Source organism: Lygodium microphyllum, chromosome 30 (genome assembly GCF_053477565.2).
Source record: "Lygodium microphyllum isolate KBCC chromosome 30, Lygodium_microphyllum_v1.1.10, whole genome shotgun sequence".
NCBI classification, from domain to species: Eukaryota; Viridiplantae; Streptophyta; class Polypodiopsida; order Schizaeales; family Lygodiaceae; genus Lygodium; species Lygodium microphyllum.
Genome location: NC_141164.1, coordinates 14,805,187 through 14,819,886, shown reverse-complemented (window position 1 = coordinate 14,819,886; position 14,700 = coordinate 14,805,187). Strand labels below are relative to the sequence as shown.

The 14,700-nt window shown below is 38.9% G+C and overlaps 1 protein-coding gene across 4 annotated transcripts in view; it reads left to right on the top strand.

Annotated features, from left to right (window-relative positions):
• LOC148009568 (uncharacterized) overlaps positions 1–11,806 on the top strand; it is a 55,937-nt gene extending 44,131 nt beyond the window's left edge. The window contains exons 5-6 of one of the 4 annotated variants that reach the window (XM_087672433.1): positions 10,596–10,660; positions 10,789–11,062. In XM_087672433.1, the coding sequence (XP_087528559.1) occupies positions 10,596–10,646 (51 nt within the window). In that variant the 3' untranslated portion in view covers positions 10,647–10,660; positions 10,789–11,062. Of the gene's footprint in view, positions 1–9,436; positions 9,520–10,595; positions 10,661–10,788; positions 11,186–11,224 lie in introns of those variants that run through there. The other 3 variants (XM_087672434.1, XM_087672435.1, XM_087672432.1) reach the window with 3 other exon arrangements.
• Positions 11,807–14,700: the final 2,894 nt, after the last annotated feature.

Genomic DNA, 14,700 nt, shown 5'->3' with positions numbered 1-14,700 from the left:
TTGACTGGTGGCAGTGTGGATTTGGCCTCGCTATTGCCCTTGTTGAGCATTGTCACCACCTTACTTTCCTTGTTGGGGGTTGTTCAATTGAGGGGCGGGGGTTTGAATCTTGGATTTCGGTGTTGTCTCTCTTTCCTTCGATTGACACTCATCGTCAAAGTGGCCTATTGATAATGTTGATAATGCTATTCTTCTTAGGTACATTTTGCCACCCGAGTTTAAGAGAAGATTGGGTGTTTCATTGGGTCTCACGAGCTAGATTTTGAGTTTGATTTTTCCTCTGATTTTGATTTGAGTTTTGGTTTTGTTTGTTCTTTCCTTGCGGCCTCTTTTGAGAAGCAGCAATGAGAGTTCTCTCTATAGAGGTCATACTATGAAACTGATCAAATAGTCCAACATAATGCAGTAGATGACACTCAAACTCGTAGAATGTAGACATGGTGGGCTATAAGATCACTCGTTGCAAAAAATGAAAGTATTTCTGCAGCTACAATGTGACGTGATCATCCAAGGACTTAGGAGCCTTTGTGGTAGAGAACTCAGCAAGACGTCAATATTGGGTCGAAAAGTTTTAGAGCTAATGGTCAAGATTTATTTGATGGGTCTTATCTTGAGTTACATAGCGGTCAGTCAAAATGTGCTCAACACTTTGATGCTAAAGCAAAATATTGAAGGTGAGAATGAAACTCAGGCAATAAGTTGTGCATTAGCTTGATAGCAGTAGAGGTATTCCTAGCCTTTCGTGAGGAGATGACATCGTATGCAACAAGTGCAAGATCGGGTTGGGTTTCAACCCTTGCACAATATCCCATAGGTTTTTGGAAGTTAAGAACTTGTCTCATCAGATTTAACCTAGTAGTGAACTTAGACCTGTTAAAATGAGTCTTATCAGTAAATGCATATTTGGTTGATGAGGAAGTCAAACCATAAGGTGTTTGATAGGTGGGATAAGAAGAATAGGGTGGCTAAGGAGAAAGTGGTGGTGGGGGTATATAGGAGGAGGATAAATAGGTGGATAGGTTAAAATAGGCCGGAAGTGTCCAATGGGTGCCAATTGATGCGTAGGCATTGGAACATAAATGTTTCCATAGGGTGTTGGTGGAGATGGAGGCATAGAGACACGTGAGCCTTGTCTAAATGTTGGTGGAGGCATAGGAATTGTATATTCCCTGGCCATGAAAATCCCTAAAGTATCTTGACAAGAGCTGAGTCTCCATCGTGGATACACCATCTAGTTGAGAATAAGACGAGGTTCTAAAGGTTGTGCCTAAGGGTGAAGGATCCCCCCCAATGTGGTGTGTGATGGCATACAAGATGCACTTAATGGAGATAGAAAGAATGGTGCAACGAAAGTAGAGGATGGGATGGGTGGGAGATGAAGTGGATTGGTTGATGTAGTTATTGGAAAGTATTTTGGCTCAATTTGTTCATTAAATGTAGTGAATGAAAATGAAGATGGTTCACCTTCTTCAAGATCACCTTGAGAAAGAAAATTGAAGTGAAAGAAGGGAGAGAACTTACAGGTGTTTGAATTAATCTTTTGTACTCATCACCTTTCTTTGAGTTACAAAACAAAAGACTTTCTTTTTTAGGACTCATGAACCAATGGTGTGATTGGATAGTCCCTTCTTCATAAGAATCACCTATATCTTGTTGAAAAGAGAAGGTAGACTCAAAAGATGGAGAAGTGTAGTATGCGTACCTGTTACAGGAGTGAATGAAGATGGAGATGTAAATGGCATTGATAAAAGAGATAGTGATGGAGTTGAAAGCGGTAAAGAAATGAAGGGTTTGCACTCCTAGCCAGTTTTTATGTCAAGATGACTAGTCCTTTGTGGAGCTTCTGTCCTTCCTGCAAAATCATTAGACCAGTGCACTGAATCTAAAGGAAAAAACTCAAATTTACCTTCAATTTGTTGTTGAGCCTGATACATGAGAATGAGGTCGTACTTGTCTCTAGAAATCTTGTATGGTCTTTGGACTTCATGCTCATGTAGTGTGATGTCTCTCTGGCCATGGATGTTGGAGGAGCAAGCTATAAAGCCCACTCTTGCTTGTTTCTTGATGATTTGGCTGGAGAGAATGAAGTGGTGATGTCACGTTCGAATTTATCTTGCCCTCTTGTTCTTCCTTGTGGCAAAGGCCTCTTGGATCAAAGGTGTAGGTTTCTTCAGAGAGATCGTAGCTTTGATACCATGGAAAGAAATACCCTAATGTAGAAACACAAATACAATTGTACGACAAAGCACAAACTGAATAAAACACAATTATGGTTAGGGTAACTCGGAGATTGAATAGTGAATAGTCTAAAATGAATGAATCTGAATAGTAGACTTCTCATGCAGAAAACCCACTATATAGTGAATGAATATTGTATCCCAAACTCTCATGTTTGGAGGACCGAGTCAGAGGTAATGAGTTGGAGAGTGTATCATACTTTGACGGATCTCAAAATGCAGCAAAGCAGCCTTCAAAGATATTTGGCAGGAGTAAATGCAGCAATGTTGATGTCAGAATAGTGTCAGATAGGCAAAGGAGAGAGAGAACCAATAAACACAGCCTCTAGTAGTATGGTGACAGCAAGTAAGCACCAAGATGAGGTAAACGCGTAGTGTGATGTCAAACGCAGCTGGGGATGGGGATTCCACCAGTGCAGCAAACACATCCAGAAAGTTGTTGCTAGGTATAAGTGTACCCTTTGGAGGATAGGCGTTAGCAGGAAATACCAACAAAAGGCATAGATCTTGAGGTAGAGGGTGGAAACAGGTGCCTGATGGGTGAAGACAATGTTGGGTAGTTTTAGTTGAGATATCCTTTGTGAATAGGGTGTGAACAAGTGAAGTTTTAGCATCTGAAACGTACAAAAACGGGATTGGACTGAATGGGAGGGGTAGGTTGTCTATTTATTGAAAGTTTGGGGTCTCCCAAATTAGGGTTTGCATGGACACTGAAACTCTGTTGGACTACTCTTGGTTTAAAAGGATAGTTAAAATTCATTAAATAGCTTAAGTTTTGGGGTTGTTTAGTGAAGGCTAATGGTAATGCAGTTCAATAGTATGCACTACTAGTATTGGCATGAGGATTGAACCAAGGCTTTGATACCGTTATAAACACCCTGAACAATGTAGTATGCTCAAATGCCATAAGAAATGTTTATTTTCAAGATTTAATATTTCAAAAAATAGAGAGAATAAATATTAAACGTTGAATACGACAATTTACAGCCATGGAAATGAAAAAGTAATGGAGACAAGATTGAGGGTTAAAGATAGGTAATCCTTCCCTCGGGTGGAATGTATTTATGCTCAAACCAAGTCCCATAGGGAAGATCTTAGTTATAATCAACTAGAGAGTGAGGAGGAGTAGTTGTACTCTCACAAGATTATATAAAGATGTACTTAGATACATACATACAACGTTTACTATGCAATAAAAACAAGAGATTTCTTCACAAGATGTGAGTAGAAAGAGGGAAAATTAGCCTTTCTCCATCATTGATCGACACTATATTGATATGGCTTGGTTCTTGTTCTTGGAATGTTTGATGGTGGAGGAGTGGAGGATAGTGATCTAGATGGATGGGGCCAACTTTAGGCTATGTTTAGTTGCTGTACAAGAGTTTACAACAAATTGATGTAGAATGAGGAAAATGAGCTTTGATAGGAGAAAGGGGAAAGCTATTGTAAAAAGCTAAAGTGGAGTAGCACAAGATAAGTGTCCAGCTGTTGTTGATAACATATGTTTCAAACTTCAATACGTGTACGGATATGAACGTATGATTGAAGTATGATTCAGACCTATGGCTTGAATTGTTAGTTGTCCTAAATTTTTTAAAAAAACTAGAAAAATATAAGACTAAGAAGTTGAACCTTGTTAGGAATTGTAAAACATTTCAGCAAAGCTCACACTTTGAATAACAAGCATAAAAGATTGTGATATTTGATAAGGGAACTCTATGAATTTTGAGAGAGTTCGTATAGGTTGTGAAGCACTCAGCACAAAACTATGGGGGCATGGGTTGAGCACACATTGCCTTGTTTTTGCACATGCTGAGCACACTGCCCTAAATCTGAATTTCTAAACATGCTGCCCTGGTTTTGCACATTGCACAGACGATGAATCTTGCTGGCACATGACCAGACTGAGGCATACATGTTGCATACACTAGTAATCTACATGAGAAAATATCGAGACTGCAGGAAAAAATGTCATCAGGCAAAAAGTGATAGTTTTGACTAATTGGCAGTCATTTTCAAAAAACCCAAAAAATAGACAGGTATGGAATGGCTTTTCATACGTTTGTATGCCAGAGGTTTGCAGACTTTTGGGATGTTGAATCATATATGTTGTATCCAACTATATGTTTAGTCACGTGTCATGAGGTGTGACAGGTGGTGGCACACTTGTTTCTTTTCTAAGACCTTTCTTTTCGTGCTGAGTATTGTCAAGAATAGAAACAACTAAATTTAGTAAGTATAGCTACAATACAAAACTTACTATTTTAGAATATCATCCCTATTTGTTAGGACTAGTATTTTTAAGCCAATTGAGGCTCCTAAAATTCAAGGACTTTCAAAAATTTAGGGATCTTCCTATATGGATGTCATGTGAAAGCTCTTTACAAATATATTATAAAAACAATGTTTAAATCTTCATATGAGTTTTCTATGCAAAGATATGTGTATTTTAAGCTTTTAGTCTATATATGCACATTTTTAAAACATTTCATGATCATGCTATCTTGTTGATTGTAACTACTTTTGGCGAATCTAGCTCACACTTTAAGGCATTAATCCTTTTGGTGTGCGAGCTTGACCTTGATATGCTTGAGTTCTGATCACAGGTGCCCAATCGTGTCATATAAGTGAAAGTATGCACTATTTAAAAAAAAAACCATTGTGTAGGTCCACCACAACTTATGACTACTCATTAGTGGCCATCTCTAGTGCACTTTCCTTTATATGTAGTAAGTGCAAAGGAGACAATTTTAATAAACAATTAAATATACAAAATAGTAGAAAGGATACAAATTCTTTATTTGCTGTGTTATGATAAGATTAGTGCAAAACTTAAAATTAGTGGCCTATCAATGGGGATGTGATTTAGCTTTGGAACTCTCTGTGCTGGGTTTAGGATATTGCTTGGTTTGTGTTAGATATGGATAGGTCCATCAATAATTAAGGTTTTGTGAGTCAATGTAAAATTGATTAATATATTAGTTTTGTGCATACATTAGTCAATTTAAATGAATCTTAATAAAAGTTCTATTTGATTTATTAAAATGAGCTTTGATGTTGGCCAAAAGTTAATATTGGAACTCCTAACTTATGACTTAAAGCTTGAATAGCTGAGTTATAATATTACTTTAACTTTTCGTGTGAAAATTATTTTGTTAGTAGGAAAATGGGAAGAAAGATGTAAAACATAGCTTTGCATCAATAGTCTGCCTTTATTTTGGGGATCTTGTGGTTGCCACCTTGGGATTTGTTGTCTATTGCTGTTGTTGGTGGGCTGCCCTAGGTTGATTGTGTTGTCTACCATGCATATCGTGGAGATACACCAGGGTTTGCCAAGGAAAATACAGTGTACGACAACAACTCAAATACATGAACTCTTACCATACGATCCCAACATCTACATACGATCTACTTCAAAGGAGGTCAACTACGTGCTTTTGTATGTCAATGATCTATTGATCATGGGTTTAGACACATCTATCATTGCACATATCAAGGTACAACTTAGCTCCATTTTTGAGATGACAAATCTTGGTCTTTTGTTTGATTTTTTGAGGATGGAGATTGTGCAACATTGTGAGCATATCTTTTGTCTCAGAAGACAAAGGGGAGTCTCGAATGTGGGAGTGTGCTGAATCTAGAAAATAAGAATGATGGCCAGTTATTTGAGATTGGCTATTTATAGCCATAAATCCTGATAACTGGTTGAAAGGTTTACCGCTTGTTTTTAAGGGTTTCCAAATTCCTCATTTATGCCACTTTGGACATGAATGAGTTGGTCCATCCAAAAATCTATCCACTTGCCTTTCCCTTTGTTGTTATCATTATTGTGAAAATGAGGTCCACCATGCCTTTCTTCTTTGCGGTATGTTGCTTCTTGGATGAAACACTTTTTGGTACTTCATTGTCGAGGTCTAGGGCCTTTCTCTTTGAAGGTTTGGCACGGGGTTTTGAGGGTTGAGAAGCTGTAGGGTTGGGACTACGCCCATTCTCTATACTTTGGGATGTGTGTGGAAGTGCTTTAGAAGAAGGGCTCAGTGGTTTAGGAGCCAAGGGAGAGGATGTTCTAAAGAAGGGAAAGGTAGGTGAGGGGGATGTTAACATGCTAGTGAAGCTATTTGGGGGGGGGGGATGGAGAAATAAGAGGTTGAGAAGGCTGCTAGATAGTGCAATAAATGCTGGCCGATCAATGCAAACTGCAATAAATTAAGCATAAAAGTTGTGAGCAATAGGAAATGTTGGTTTCCGAATTTGTCGAGTGTGAATGTTGTCTCTATTCACTCAAAAAGAAATGCTAATGGCTGGAAAATTGGATCAGCCAGTACGAATAAACTAGAACTGATTGAAAAAAGAAACGCATGGTAATGCAAGCTCTAGAAAGACATGTCTCCTTTGTCAAAACAGATGAAATGATAGATAGACAAACATAATGTTAGATCTTCTAATGTCCTTGTCTAACTCAAATTGAGGCCCACATGTAGGAGATGATTGTGCAAGAGACAAATGATTGCTGATTCCCCCTCTCAGATCTTGGGTATTATTGAAGGCCAAAGTAGCAAGAGTGCTAATGTTGACGAAGTCTATCGAAGTAGTTTATTAATGAAGAAACTCCTCATAATCTTGGGAACCCCCTCTAAGACACAAGGGGCTAGGGAATCCACAATTGCATCACTGATATTGTCCCCCTTTGAAAGGGATGAGGCGTACAAGGGAACTACTAGAGGAGATAGTGGGAAATGGGATGGAACTTGTGGGATTGGTAGTGCACAAGCGAGAATGGGTGCAACAATAGACAACTGCCTGAGAGTACCTTATACAATGAATGGGGTGTATAGCTCTCTCTCTTGTCAACTTCTTGTTGAAAGAACAAAAATCCTCGATAAAAACGCCTTGCTTAGTGAAGACAATCCGGTATCAAGTTTAATAACGCCATGCATTGAGAGGAGTGGAAAGCCTAAATTTGGAACATGCAGGGCTTTCGAAATGAAGCTTGATGGATGGTTAGATAATAGGAGCAAAGTGCAACACCATTGATACTAGATAGGCATTGAAGAAATGTTACTAACAATGACTATACCCTTTGATGGATAGAGATCTTGTAGCAAACCTCCTCAAGGAGTCATATGACTCAAAATACTGTTGTCAATGAGAAGAAGACAGCTCCTCCATCTCATGGATAGGAAGAAACATAGACTCATAAGTAATAGTTGAGGTAGAGGTACTTAGATGATTTAGCTCTATCCTTTGCACCCATACGAGGGTGGGGATATTCCTTCCAATGCTTCTCTTGGGGATGGGGACTCTTCCCATAGTGTGGGCATTTAGGCTTCCCCTCTGAATCAGATCAGAGTCCAAAGAAGTCTTCGAGTGCTTAACCTGCTTCTTCTTATTGTTCTTTACCTTCTTGTTGTTGTTCTTGTTACTTCTTTCGAACTTGCAGTAAAAGCTTTGTAGAGCCAAATCTACTGGCTCCCATCTCCTTTAGTTGCTCTTCGTGCTCCAAAACAAGGGGAGCTAACTCCTCCCACAAGATAGTGTTTCAAACTCTAGAGGTAAGCAAGTTGGTATAGAAGACATCATCCTTTGGAGATGGGAGATGAGTGTGAGAATTAGCCATGTCCTCCAATGAAATTGTCTTGCCAAGGGATGCAACCTCATCCTGCAAGTCCTTCATCTTGTTGATGTTATCCTTCATGGAAGGAGGAGTTTCTTTTCTGTGGTAATACAGTGGGCAAAGGTCTTCAACTGGTACAGAGAAAAGGTAACTTTGTCCATACCTCCATTACAGTCCGAAGTTTGCACACATGCACATGGACATGATCTTTTGACCCAGTTTTTTTGTTTGAAACATTTTTACTTTTAAATTTGAATTTTTATGTTCTAAACGTTTGACTGTTTTACTTTTAACATTTAAATCTGTTAGTCTTTATGATGTTCTGGTTTTTATGTCCAAAACATTTTTGGTTTTTATGTTTGAAGTGTTTCTGGTTTCTCTGTCTTACTTCAATATGTTGCATGTGTTTTTTAGTTTTTTTGTGTTTATATGTTTAACTATCTGGTTTCACGATTAGATGTCATTAGTCTTTATGTTTTCTGTTTTTCGTTTTAGTCCTTATGTTCCCTGTGGCTGTGGTTTCAGGATCATCATTTTCTTTTTCTTTCGAGGTTTTTGGAAAAAAGTTTTGTTGTTGTTTTTGGGGGCAGGGGTCCCCGCCTTGAACTTATACCCGCCCTTGTTTCCATTTTGGCTGACAAGCAGTATGTTTTAGGTTTTAGCTTTCATTTCTAGCGTTCATATTCATCTTTTATTGAATGTGTTTTTGCATGCTTGTTTCTTTTCATTAAAGCCATCTATAGTGAGAGGATGCATGGAATCACATTAAATTTGCATAGCTATGAAGGTACTACTATCTTTAAACTCTTGCTGGCATCCAGTAGCTACTAAACAGTGAGGGGCGGTTTTTTGCAATGTAAGGATCTTATTATATAAAGGCTAAAGTAGTATTTTGTACAATATACTACAACCACATCCCCCCCTCCCCCCGCACACCCCACACACGTATTTTTATATATTTATATTATTTTTCCATTTTGGACCAAGGCTGAAACTCTGTTTTGTGACTTCAAAATGCTTTTGTTTCATTGTTCCAGAAACTTGTGGCAACTGTGTATGAGAGAATCTTTAAGTCTCTCTATCCGTATATTGTCTTTATTGAATTGGGCCACTCAAAGAAGCCAAGATCATGTGCACTTCCTCAAAAGTCATTGTTAGGCTGAAGGAAGTCTGCCCCAGCCATCACCCAATCTGTTGCTGCTGTCGTCAGTCTTTGTGGAGGTCTTCTCAGCTGTTGCCATCATCTTCCAGGGTCTGCCTAGGCTCCAGCTGGTTGGAGCAGTCACCAGGCCATCAGCACCTGTATTTTCATAATCTGGAGGTTTTTCAGCTACTGCCATCATCACATGAGCTGCTGCCATCTTTGTTTGATCAGCCACAGCTTGTGTTTTCACTGCTGTTCATATACAACCAGCTGACGACATCATTCCTCTGTGTTGATGGAGCTGCCATTTAGTCAGCAAGTCTGCATTTTTGCTGCTAGGAGTTATTTCAGACATCTTGCTGCCTAGAAGACTGCGCTTCACTCCCTCCACTGCTGCCATGACATCATACTCACTTGTGGACTCTTGCTGTTGCATTTCAGGATCTTTCACACTCTTGGTGCTGTTCTTGGTGTCTTCAACACTAGTCGCAGCTCATCTCATCCAGAGTCCTCAAGACATGGAGGTTTGAGGCCGGAGTTGTATATGTACATTCATATTCATGCTCATTAAATCATATTCATTAGCATTGTGTTACATTGTTGTCCTACATTTTGCGTTTCTCTTTGTTTTCCATATTATTTCTTTGCAGCATCTGTTCCCATTCATCTTGAAACAATGGGGTTGCATGCTCATCATTCACGTTTGTTGCTTCTTGTCCTGGAGACATTTTCACTCTCTTGCCGTAGTTGTTTGCTGTTTTCAGCAAGCTAAATCCTTGCTATAATCAAATTACAACCACCCAAAGTGTGTGTTTGCATCTCAAGATAACCACAAGCTCAGCTCCTTAAAGAAGATGGTGATGTCTTGGTGATGGAACCATGAAACTAGCCTTCAGTAACCCAAAAGGCAGCGTGTGATTGCCATTGTAGACATTCAAAGTAAGGATGGTAAACAGAAAGTGCTATCTTGAGGTTGGAACATTGAGCATGTGGCCACAATGGATGGCTGCAAGACTTAACTAGCCTTCAAGTATAGTTAGACACTCAAACTTGAGATTGATTGCAGCATGTACACCTCAGAGAATGGGCACACAAAGCATCCAAGGGCTATGGAAGACAATGCATGCCTTGTGATCTTGCTGATAACTTGAAGGTTCTGAAGTCTTTTGGGGAGGGGAATAGCATAGTAGTGCCAAAACTTGATTGGCAATATCCTTTGGGCTGAATGCTGTTGCACTCTTTCCTTCTAGTCCCTTGCTTAGCTCCTTGCTAAGAGAAAGTAGTGATGATGTAACCTTCGCGACTCCTTTTTTCCAAAGACAAATATCACTAGAATGCCATACAAAATTTCCAAATTATGAAAGCATGGTCACAGGGATAGTTATCTTCTCAAGTGGCGGCTTTCTAGGGAGGATGTCTAGTACAGTGACCATAAGATGAGCCTGTCTGGCAGTGTTTGTCTAAAAGACTAAATTGTCAAACTTGTGGAAGGGCCCAACTTTCGGGAAATGTAACCCTTACCTTCGGTTTTTCTGTTCTATGTTTCCTTAGTTCTCCCACCTGTATTTCTTGTTTCTAATTGTGCTCTTCGTCCCTGCAGCCTTCCACGTTTTGCCTCCAAGCTCTCTTTGTCTTCAGTCTTGAGTGCTGATTAGTTAGTAACAGGTAGCTGTGTTTTAGGACTATTTATTGCATTAATGAAATTTGCTCTAGTTTACTTCAGATTCTTGAAAGTTGAAATGTAGAAATGACTCAAAAGTGGAGGGCTTTATCATGTTTGTCTGTGAAAACAGTTACTTTGCGCAGTTCGGGAGTGTATTCAAAGTATAAAGGATGTGAAGGAATGTACTCAAGGTTGGACCAGGACTGAACATATTACACTGCGGCAACCCAGTTATCAGTAGGATGAAAGCTACCATTTTGCAGCGGCTGGAAAACTTAGTACACTACCTTATAATATGATATGTATATATTAGATGTGCTGTTGGTACTCTTACATGTTTCCTCTTAAGTCTTTGCTTTACATTTGAAAAGCTTTTAATGTGAAGTTTTCAAGCTTTGGAGAAAGTTGCAGTCGGTGATGTACTGAGATAGATGCTAAACACACAGATAGTGGTACATGTGTAACTGCACATGCAATTATTTTATACTATTTTCTCTGAAATTTGAACAATTGTGCCTTTGCTTGTATAGGATTCACTAATATTACAGACTGCTTCTTTGTTACAGTGAGGATATTGTTCATGTGGCCTTGTTCGATCATATGGCCTTGTCAGAAGAAGGAGAACCATATCGTGTGGATTCAATGACACAAACAATAAGACTCAGATTTTGGATCGAAAAATGATGTAAACATTCAATGGTGTTTAACTTGGAATTGCTTATCACAATCTGGAAGGCTCTTAGCAACAATATAATTAATAAGAAGCTTCAAAAAGTGGGAAATGTTATGCAAAGGGTTTTGAATTCCTGGATAGCCTGACGAGACAGCCTATTTTATGGTGGATTATGATTGGAGCAAACTGCTGTCAGAGCCTTACTTCTAATTACTGCTGTGGGAGGAAGAAGGCTTAAAAAGAAAACTGTGAAACTGAATGTATCATGTTGGTCAAAATAATTACATCAACATTGCTGAGGACAGGCATAGCCAAGATTAGTTAGACTCAAGTCAGCAGCTTATAAGCCACTTTACAAACTTGCGTTTCCCCACTTACAACTTTCAAAACAGCAGCTTATAAGCCACTTTATAAACTTGCATTTTCCCACTTACAACTATCAAAACAGTTAAGGCTCTTAACTACACGTAGACACTATCTTCTCAGGATCCAGTTTGTCCTCTTTAGCTCTTGAAACTCTATTTCTGTTCCTATGGCTCTGTAAAATAGGAACAGAAATAGAGTTTCAAGAGCTAAAGAGGACAAACTGGATGCTGAGAAGATAGTGTCTACGTGTAGGAAAGAGTCTTAACTGTTTTGATAGTTGTAAGTGGGGAAATGCACCCCTTCTCCATTTCATTCCATTGACTCTTGCTAAAGGGGGTGGGTGGCTGCACCTACAAACATGGCAAATAGGTGCATTGGTTTTTTCAACCATTGTAATTCTTCCTAGAAGACTTGTTGGCATCCTGGCATGCTTCTTGAGTTTAGCATGCAGCTTGTCACACAGCCACTGTGCCTGTTGCTTTATTGTTAGTCCTAGCCCAAGTGGGCCCCCGAGGTATTTGAATACTTGATCGATCTTGATTACTTTGAAGCTTGAGTTATCTACCAAATCAAGTGTCTTCCAAACTGACAAAAATGATTCCAGGTTTATGCACACAAACTAAGGACATAGAGACTTTTGAATTGATCATAGACTTGCAATAAACCTTTCACATTTAGACTCCTTCACAAAAAGGATGTTGGGCTTGTCATGAACGAAGAGTTAAGCATATACACGGTCTCCATTGGGTAGGTTAACCTCGTTGATTGCATATTGTTGGAGATTTTGGGAGATCATTGAGTAGAGGTTCAACTGTCATGGCAAATGGTAAAGTGGATTAGGGACAACCTTGTTGGATTAATTGTTTAAGAGGCATGCAATGATAACCATGGAAGAGGGATTAATCCAATTAGGGTTTCCTAATCAATTTTTAATGTTGGTCTTTGCATGCAATGTGAAAATGTCATTTTTTCAATGAAATTTATAGGGTGGCCTCTCGATTTGGATCTTCTAATCCTTGGGGAGTGCACCTCTTTGTATTGCTCTACTCCACTGTCCAGGGTCATTGCCTCGGTATTCACTTTTTCCCTTGATGGGGCTACTTCTAGGCTTCTTGTGTCATACCAATCCAAGCCCACTCCATCCATACCATAAAATAGCATGGATGTGTTGTTGTTGCTCCACCTAAGATCCCAAATATGCATTTTAAGGCCTTCAAGTGAACACTTAAATACCATTCCAACTTCGAATGATCCAATGCCTTATATCTCAAGCTATTGTTCTTTTGCCTTGTGATTCAATAACATTTGAGATATCTATGTGACAAAAAGCCCTTTCAAAGTCTTATGGCTCTCATTGGGCACTTCTACTGTACCTGTTTACCAAAAATCATTATGAGTCTAGATGCTTGAGGCATTCTCTTGAGATGACAAATGCCTTGTATGTTGAAGAGTTGTCTTCACGAGTGCAACATAACTACGTTTCACTTTGTGGTGTGTTAATATTTGCTCCTCATCTAGTTTTAATACAAAGATGAGTCTCTCCTTTGTATTCTTTTGAGCTATAATCCAAATCCTTACATTGCTTGTTTAGCCTAAAAGTAGGCCTTATTAGCTTGATTGAGTTATATGGATACATAATTATTACATAGGGTATGCACAATTATTGGGCGAATCCATATCTCAACGCATCATGTAAGTATTGAGATATATAGCTAGGAGGGTATGGAGCCAAAGACAAAGGATTAAAATAGTTAGTGCATGTTATATTATGATATTTAAGGCATATATAATTGTCTATTTTGAGAGGGCTTTGGCCCTTTGTAAAATGTAATGCAATTTGAAGATCAAAGGAATGTGGAATTTTCTTTTGGAGCTTCGCAGACCACCTATTCTATGGGATAAGAGGCTATGACAACCATGTCCACCCAAACGAAGGTTTATTTTATTGACTTTTTCACTAGTATACAATCGAGTTTGGGATCGTGTAATGAAGAGGGAGGATTGAGGAGGGAGAAGAGAGGAGAGAGAAGACTAGAAAGGAGAGAGAAGAGAGACTAGAGAAATAGAGAGACAGAAACAAAGAAGAAAGGGAAGCCATGAAATCTAGAAGGAAGGTGAAGAGACTTGATTATTTGATAAATTGATGCGCTAACTGTCTCTTTACACCTTATATACTTTGTTGGTATGAACATGTATTTTTCCCATGCTAACCCCTTGTCCATCCCACTCCTTAAATTCTATCCCAACCTTGAAGGTTTTTTGCCCTCAAAAATAAAAAGAGGACTTATTAGTGCAGCGCAATAGTGGTGCTGCAGAGTATTGTATTTATAGCATCAAAAATAGTAAAACGTAAATGGAGAAGCTCAAATCTATGTGAAATTGGGATGTATAGATATGTATATGATATGGACATCATGTGGGAGTTGCCAAATGAGTTTGGGCACCAACTCTTCATAGTTGAGGTCCTACACACAGTGGACAACATGCTGTCCCTAATAGGCATGCAATAGCAAATCAGCCATAACTTTCTACGAGCTTCTTCAAACGAGACATGTAGCATGTCAAAATAAAGCTCTTGAGGCGCATTTTCACTTGCATAGATTACACTTGGCTATCATTAATGCATGGCCAAACCTAATTTCAATTTTTTTTTTGGTTATTTGTAGTCCAAACTTGACTAAAATTAGCTAGTCTTCAGTCAATGTAGCATCGTCGAGATAATGAAACTCCTCCAAAATAGATGCCAGTCTCCATGAAGCTTCTTCCAAGAGTAAACCTTGCCATTCAATCAAATATTCTTTGATTGATTGAGTTCGAAGTTTCATTTCTGGTTGTCCAATGACTTTTTCAAGAGTATAATGAACAATACCCTTTTCATCCATGGGTGGTAGCTCTTCCACATAGTCCTTGGAGAAGCTAATCAAAGGTTTTAGGTGACTCACATGAAAGACATCATGAATCTTAGTGGAGGGAGGGAGGGAGGAAGTGAGTTGGAGTCTGTAA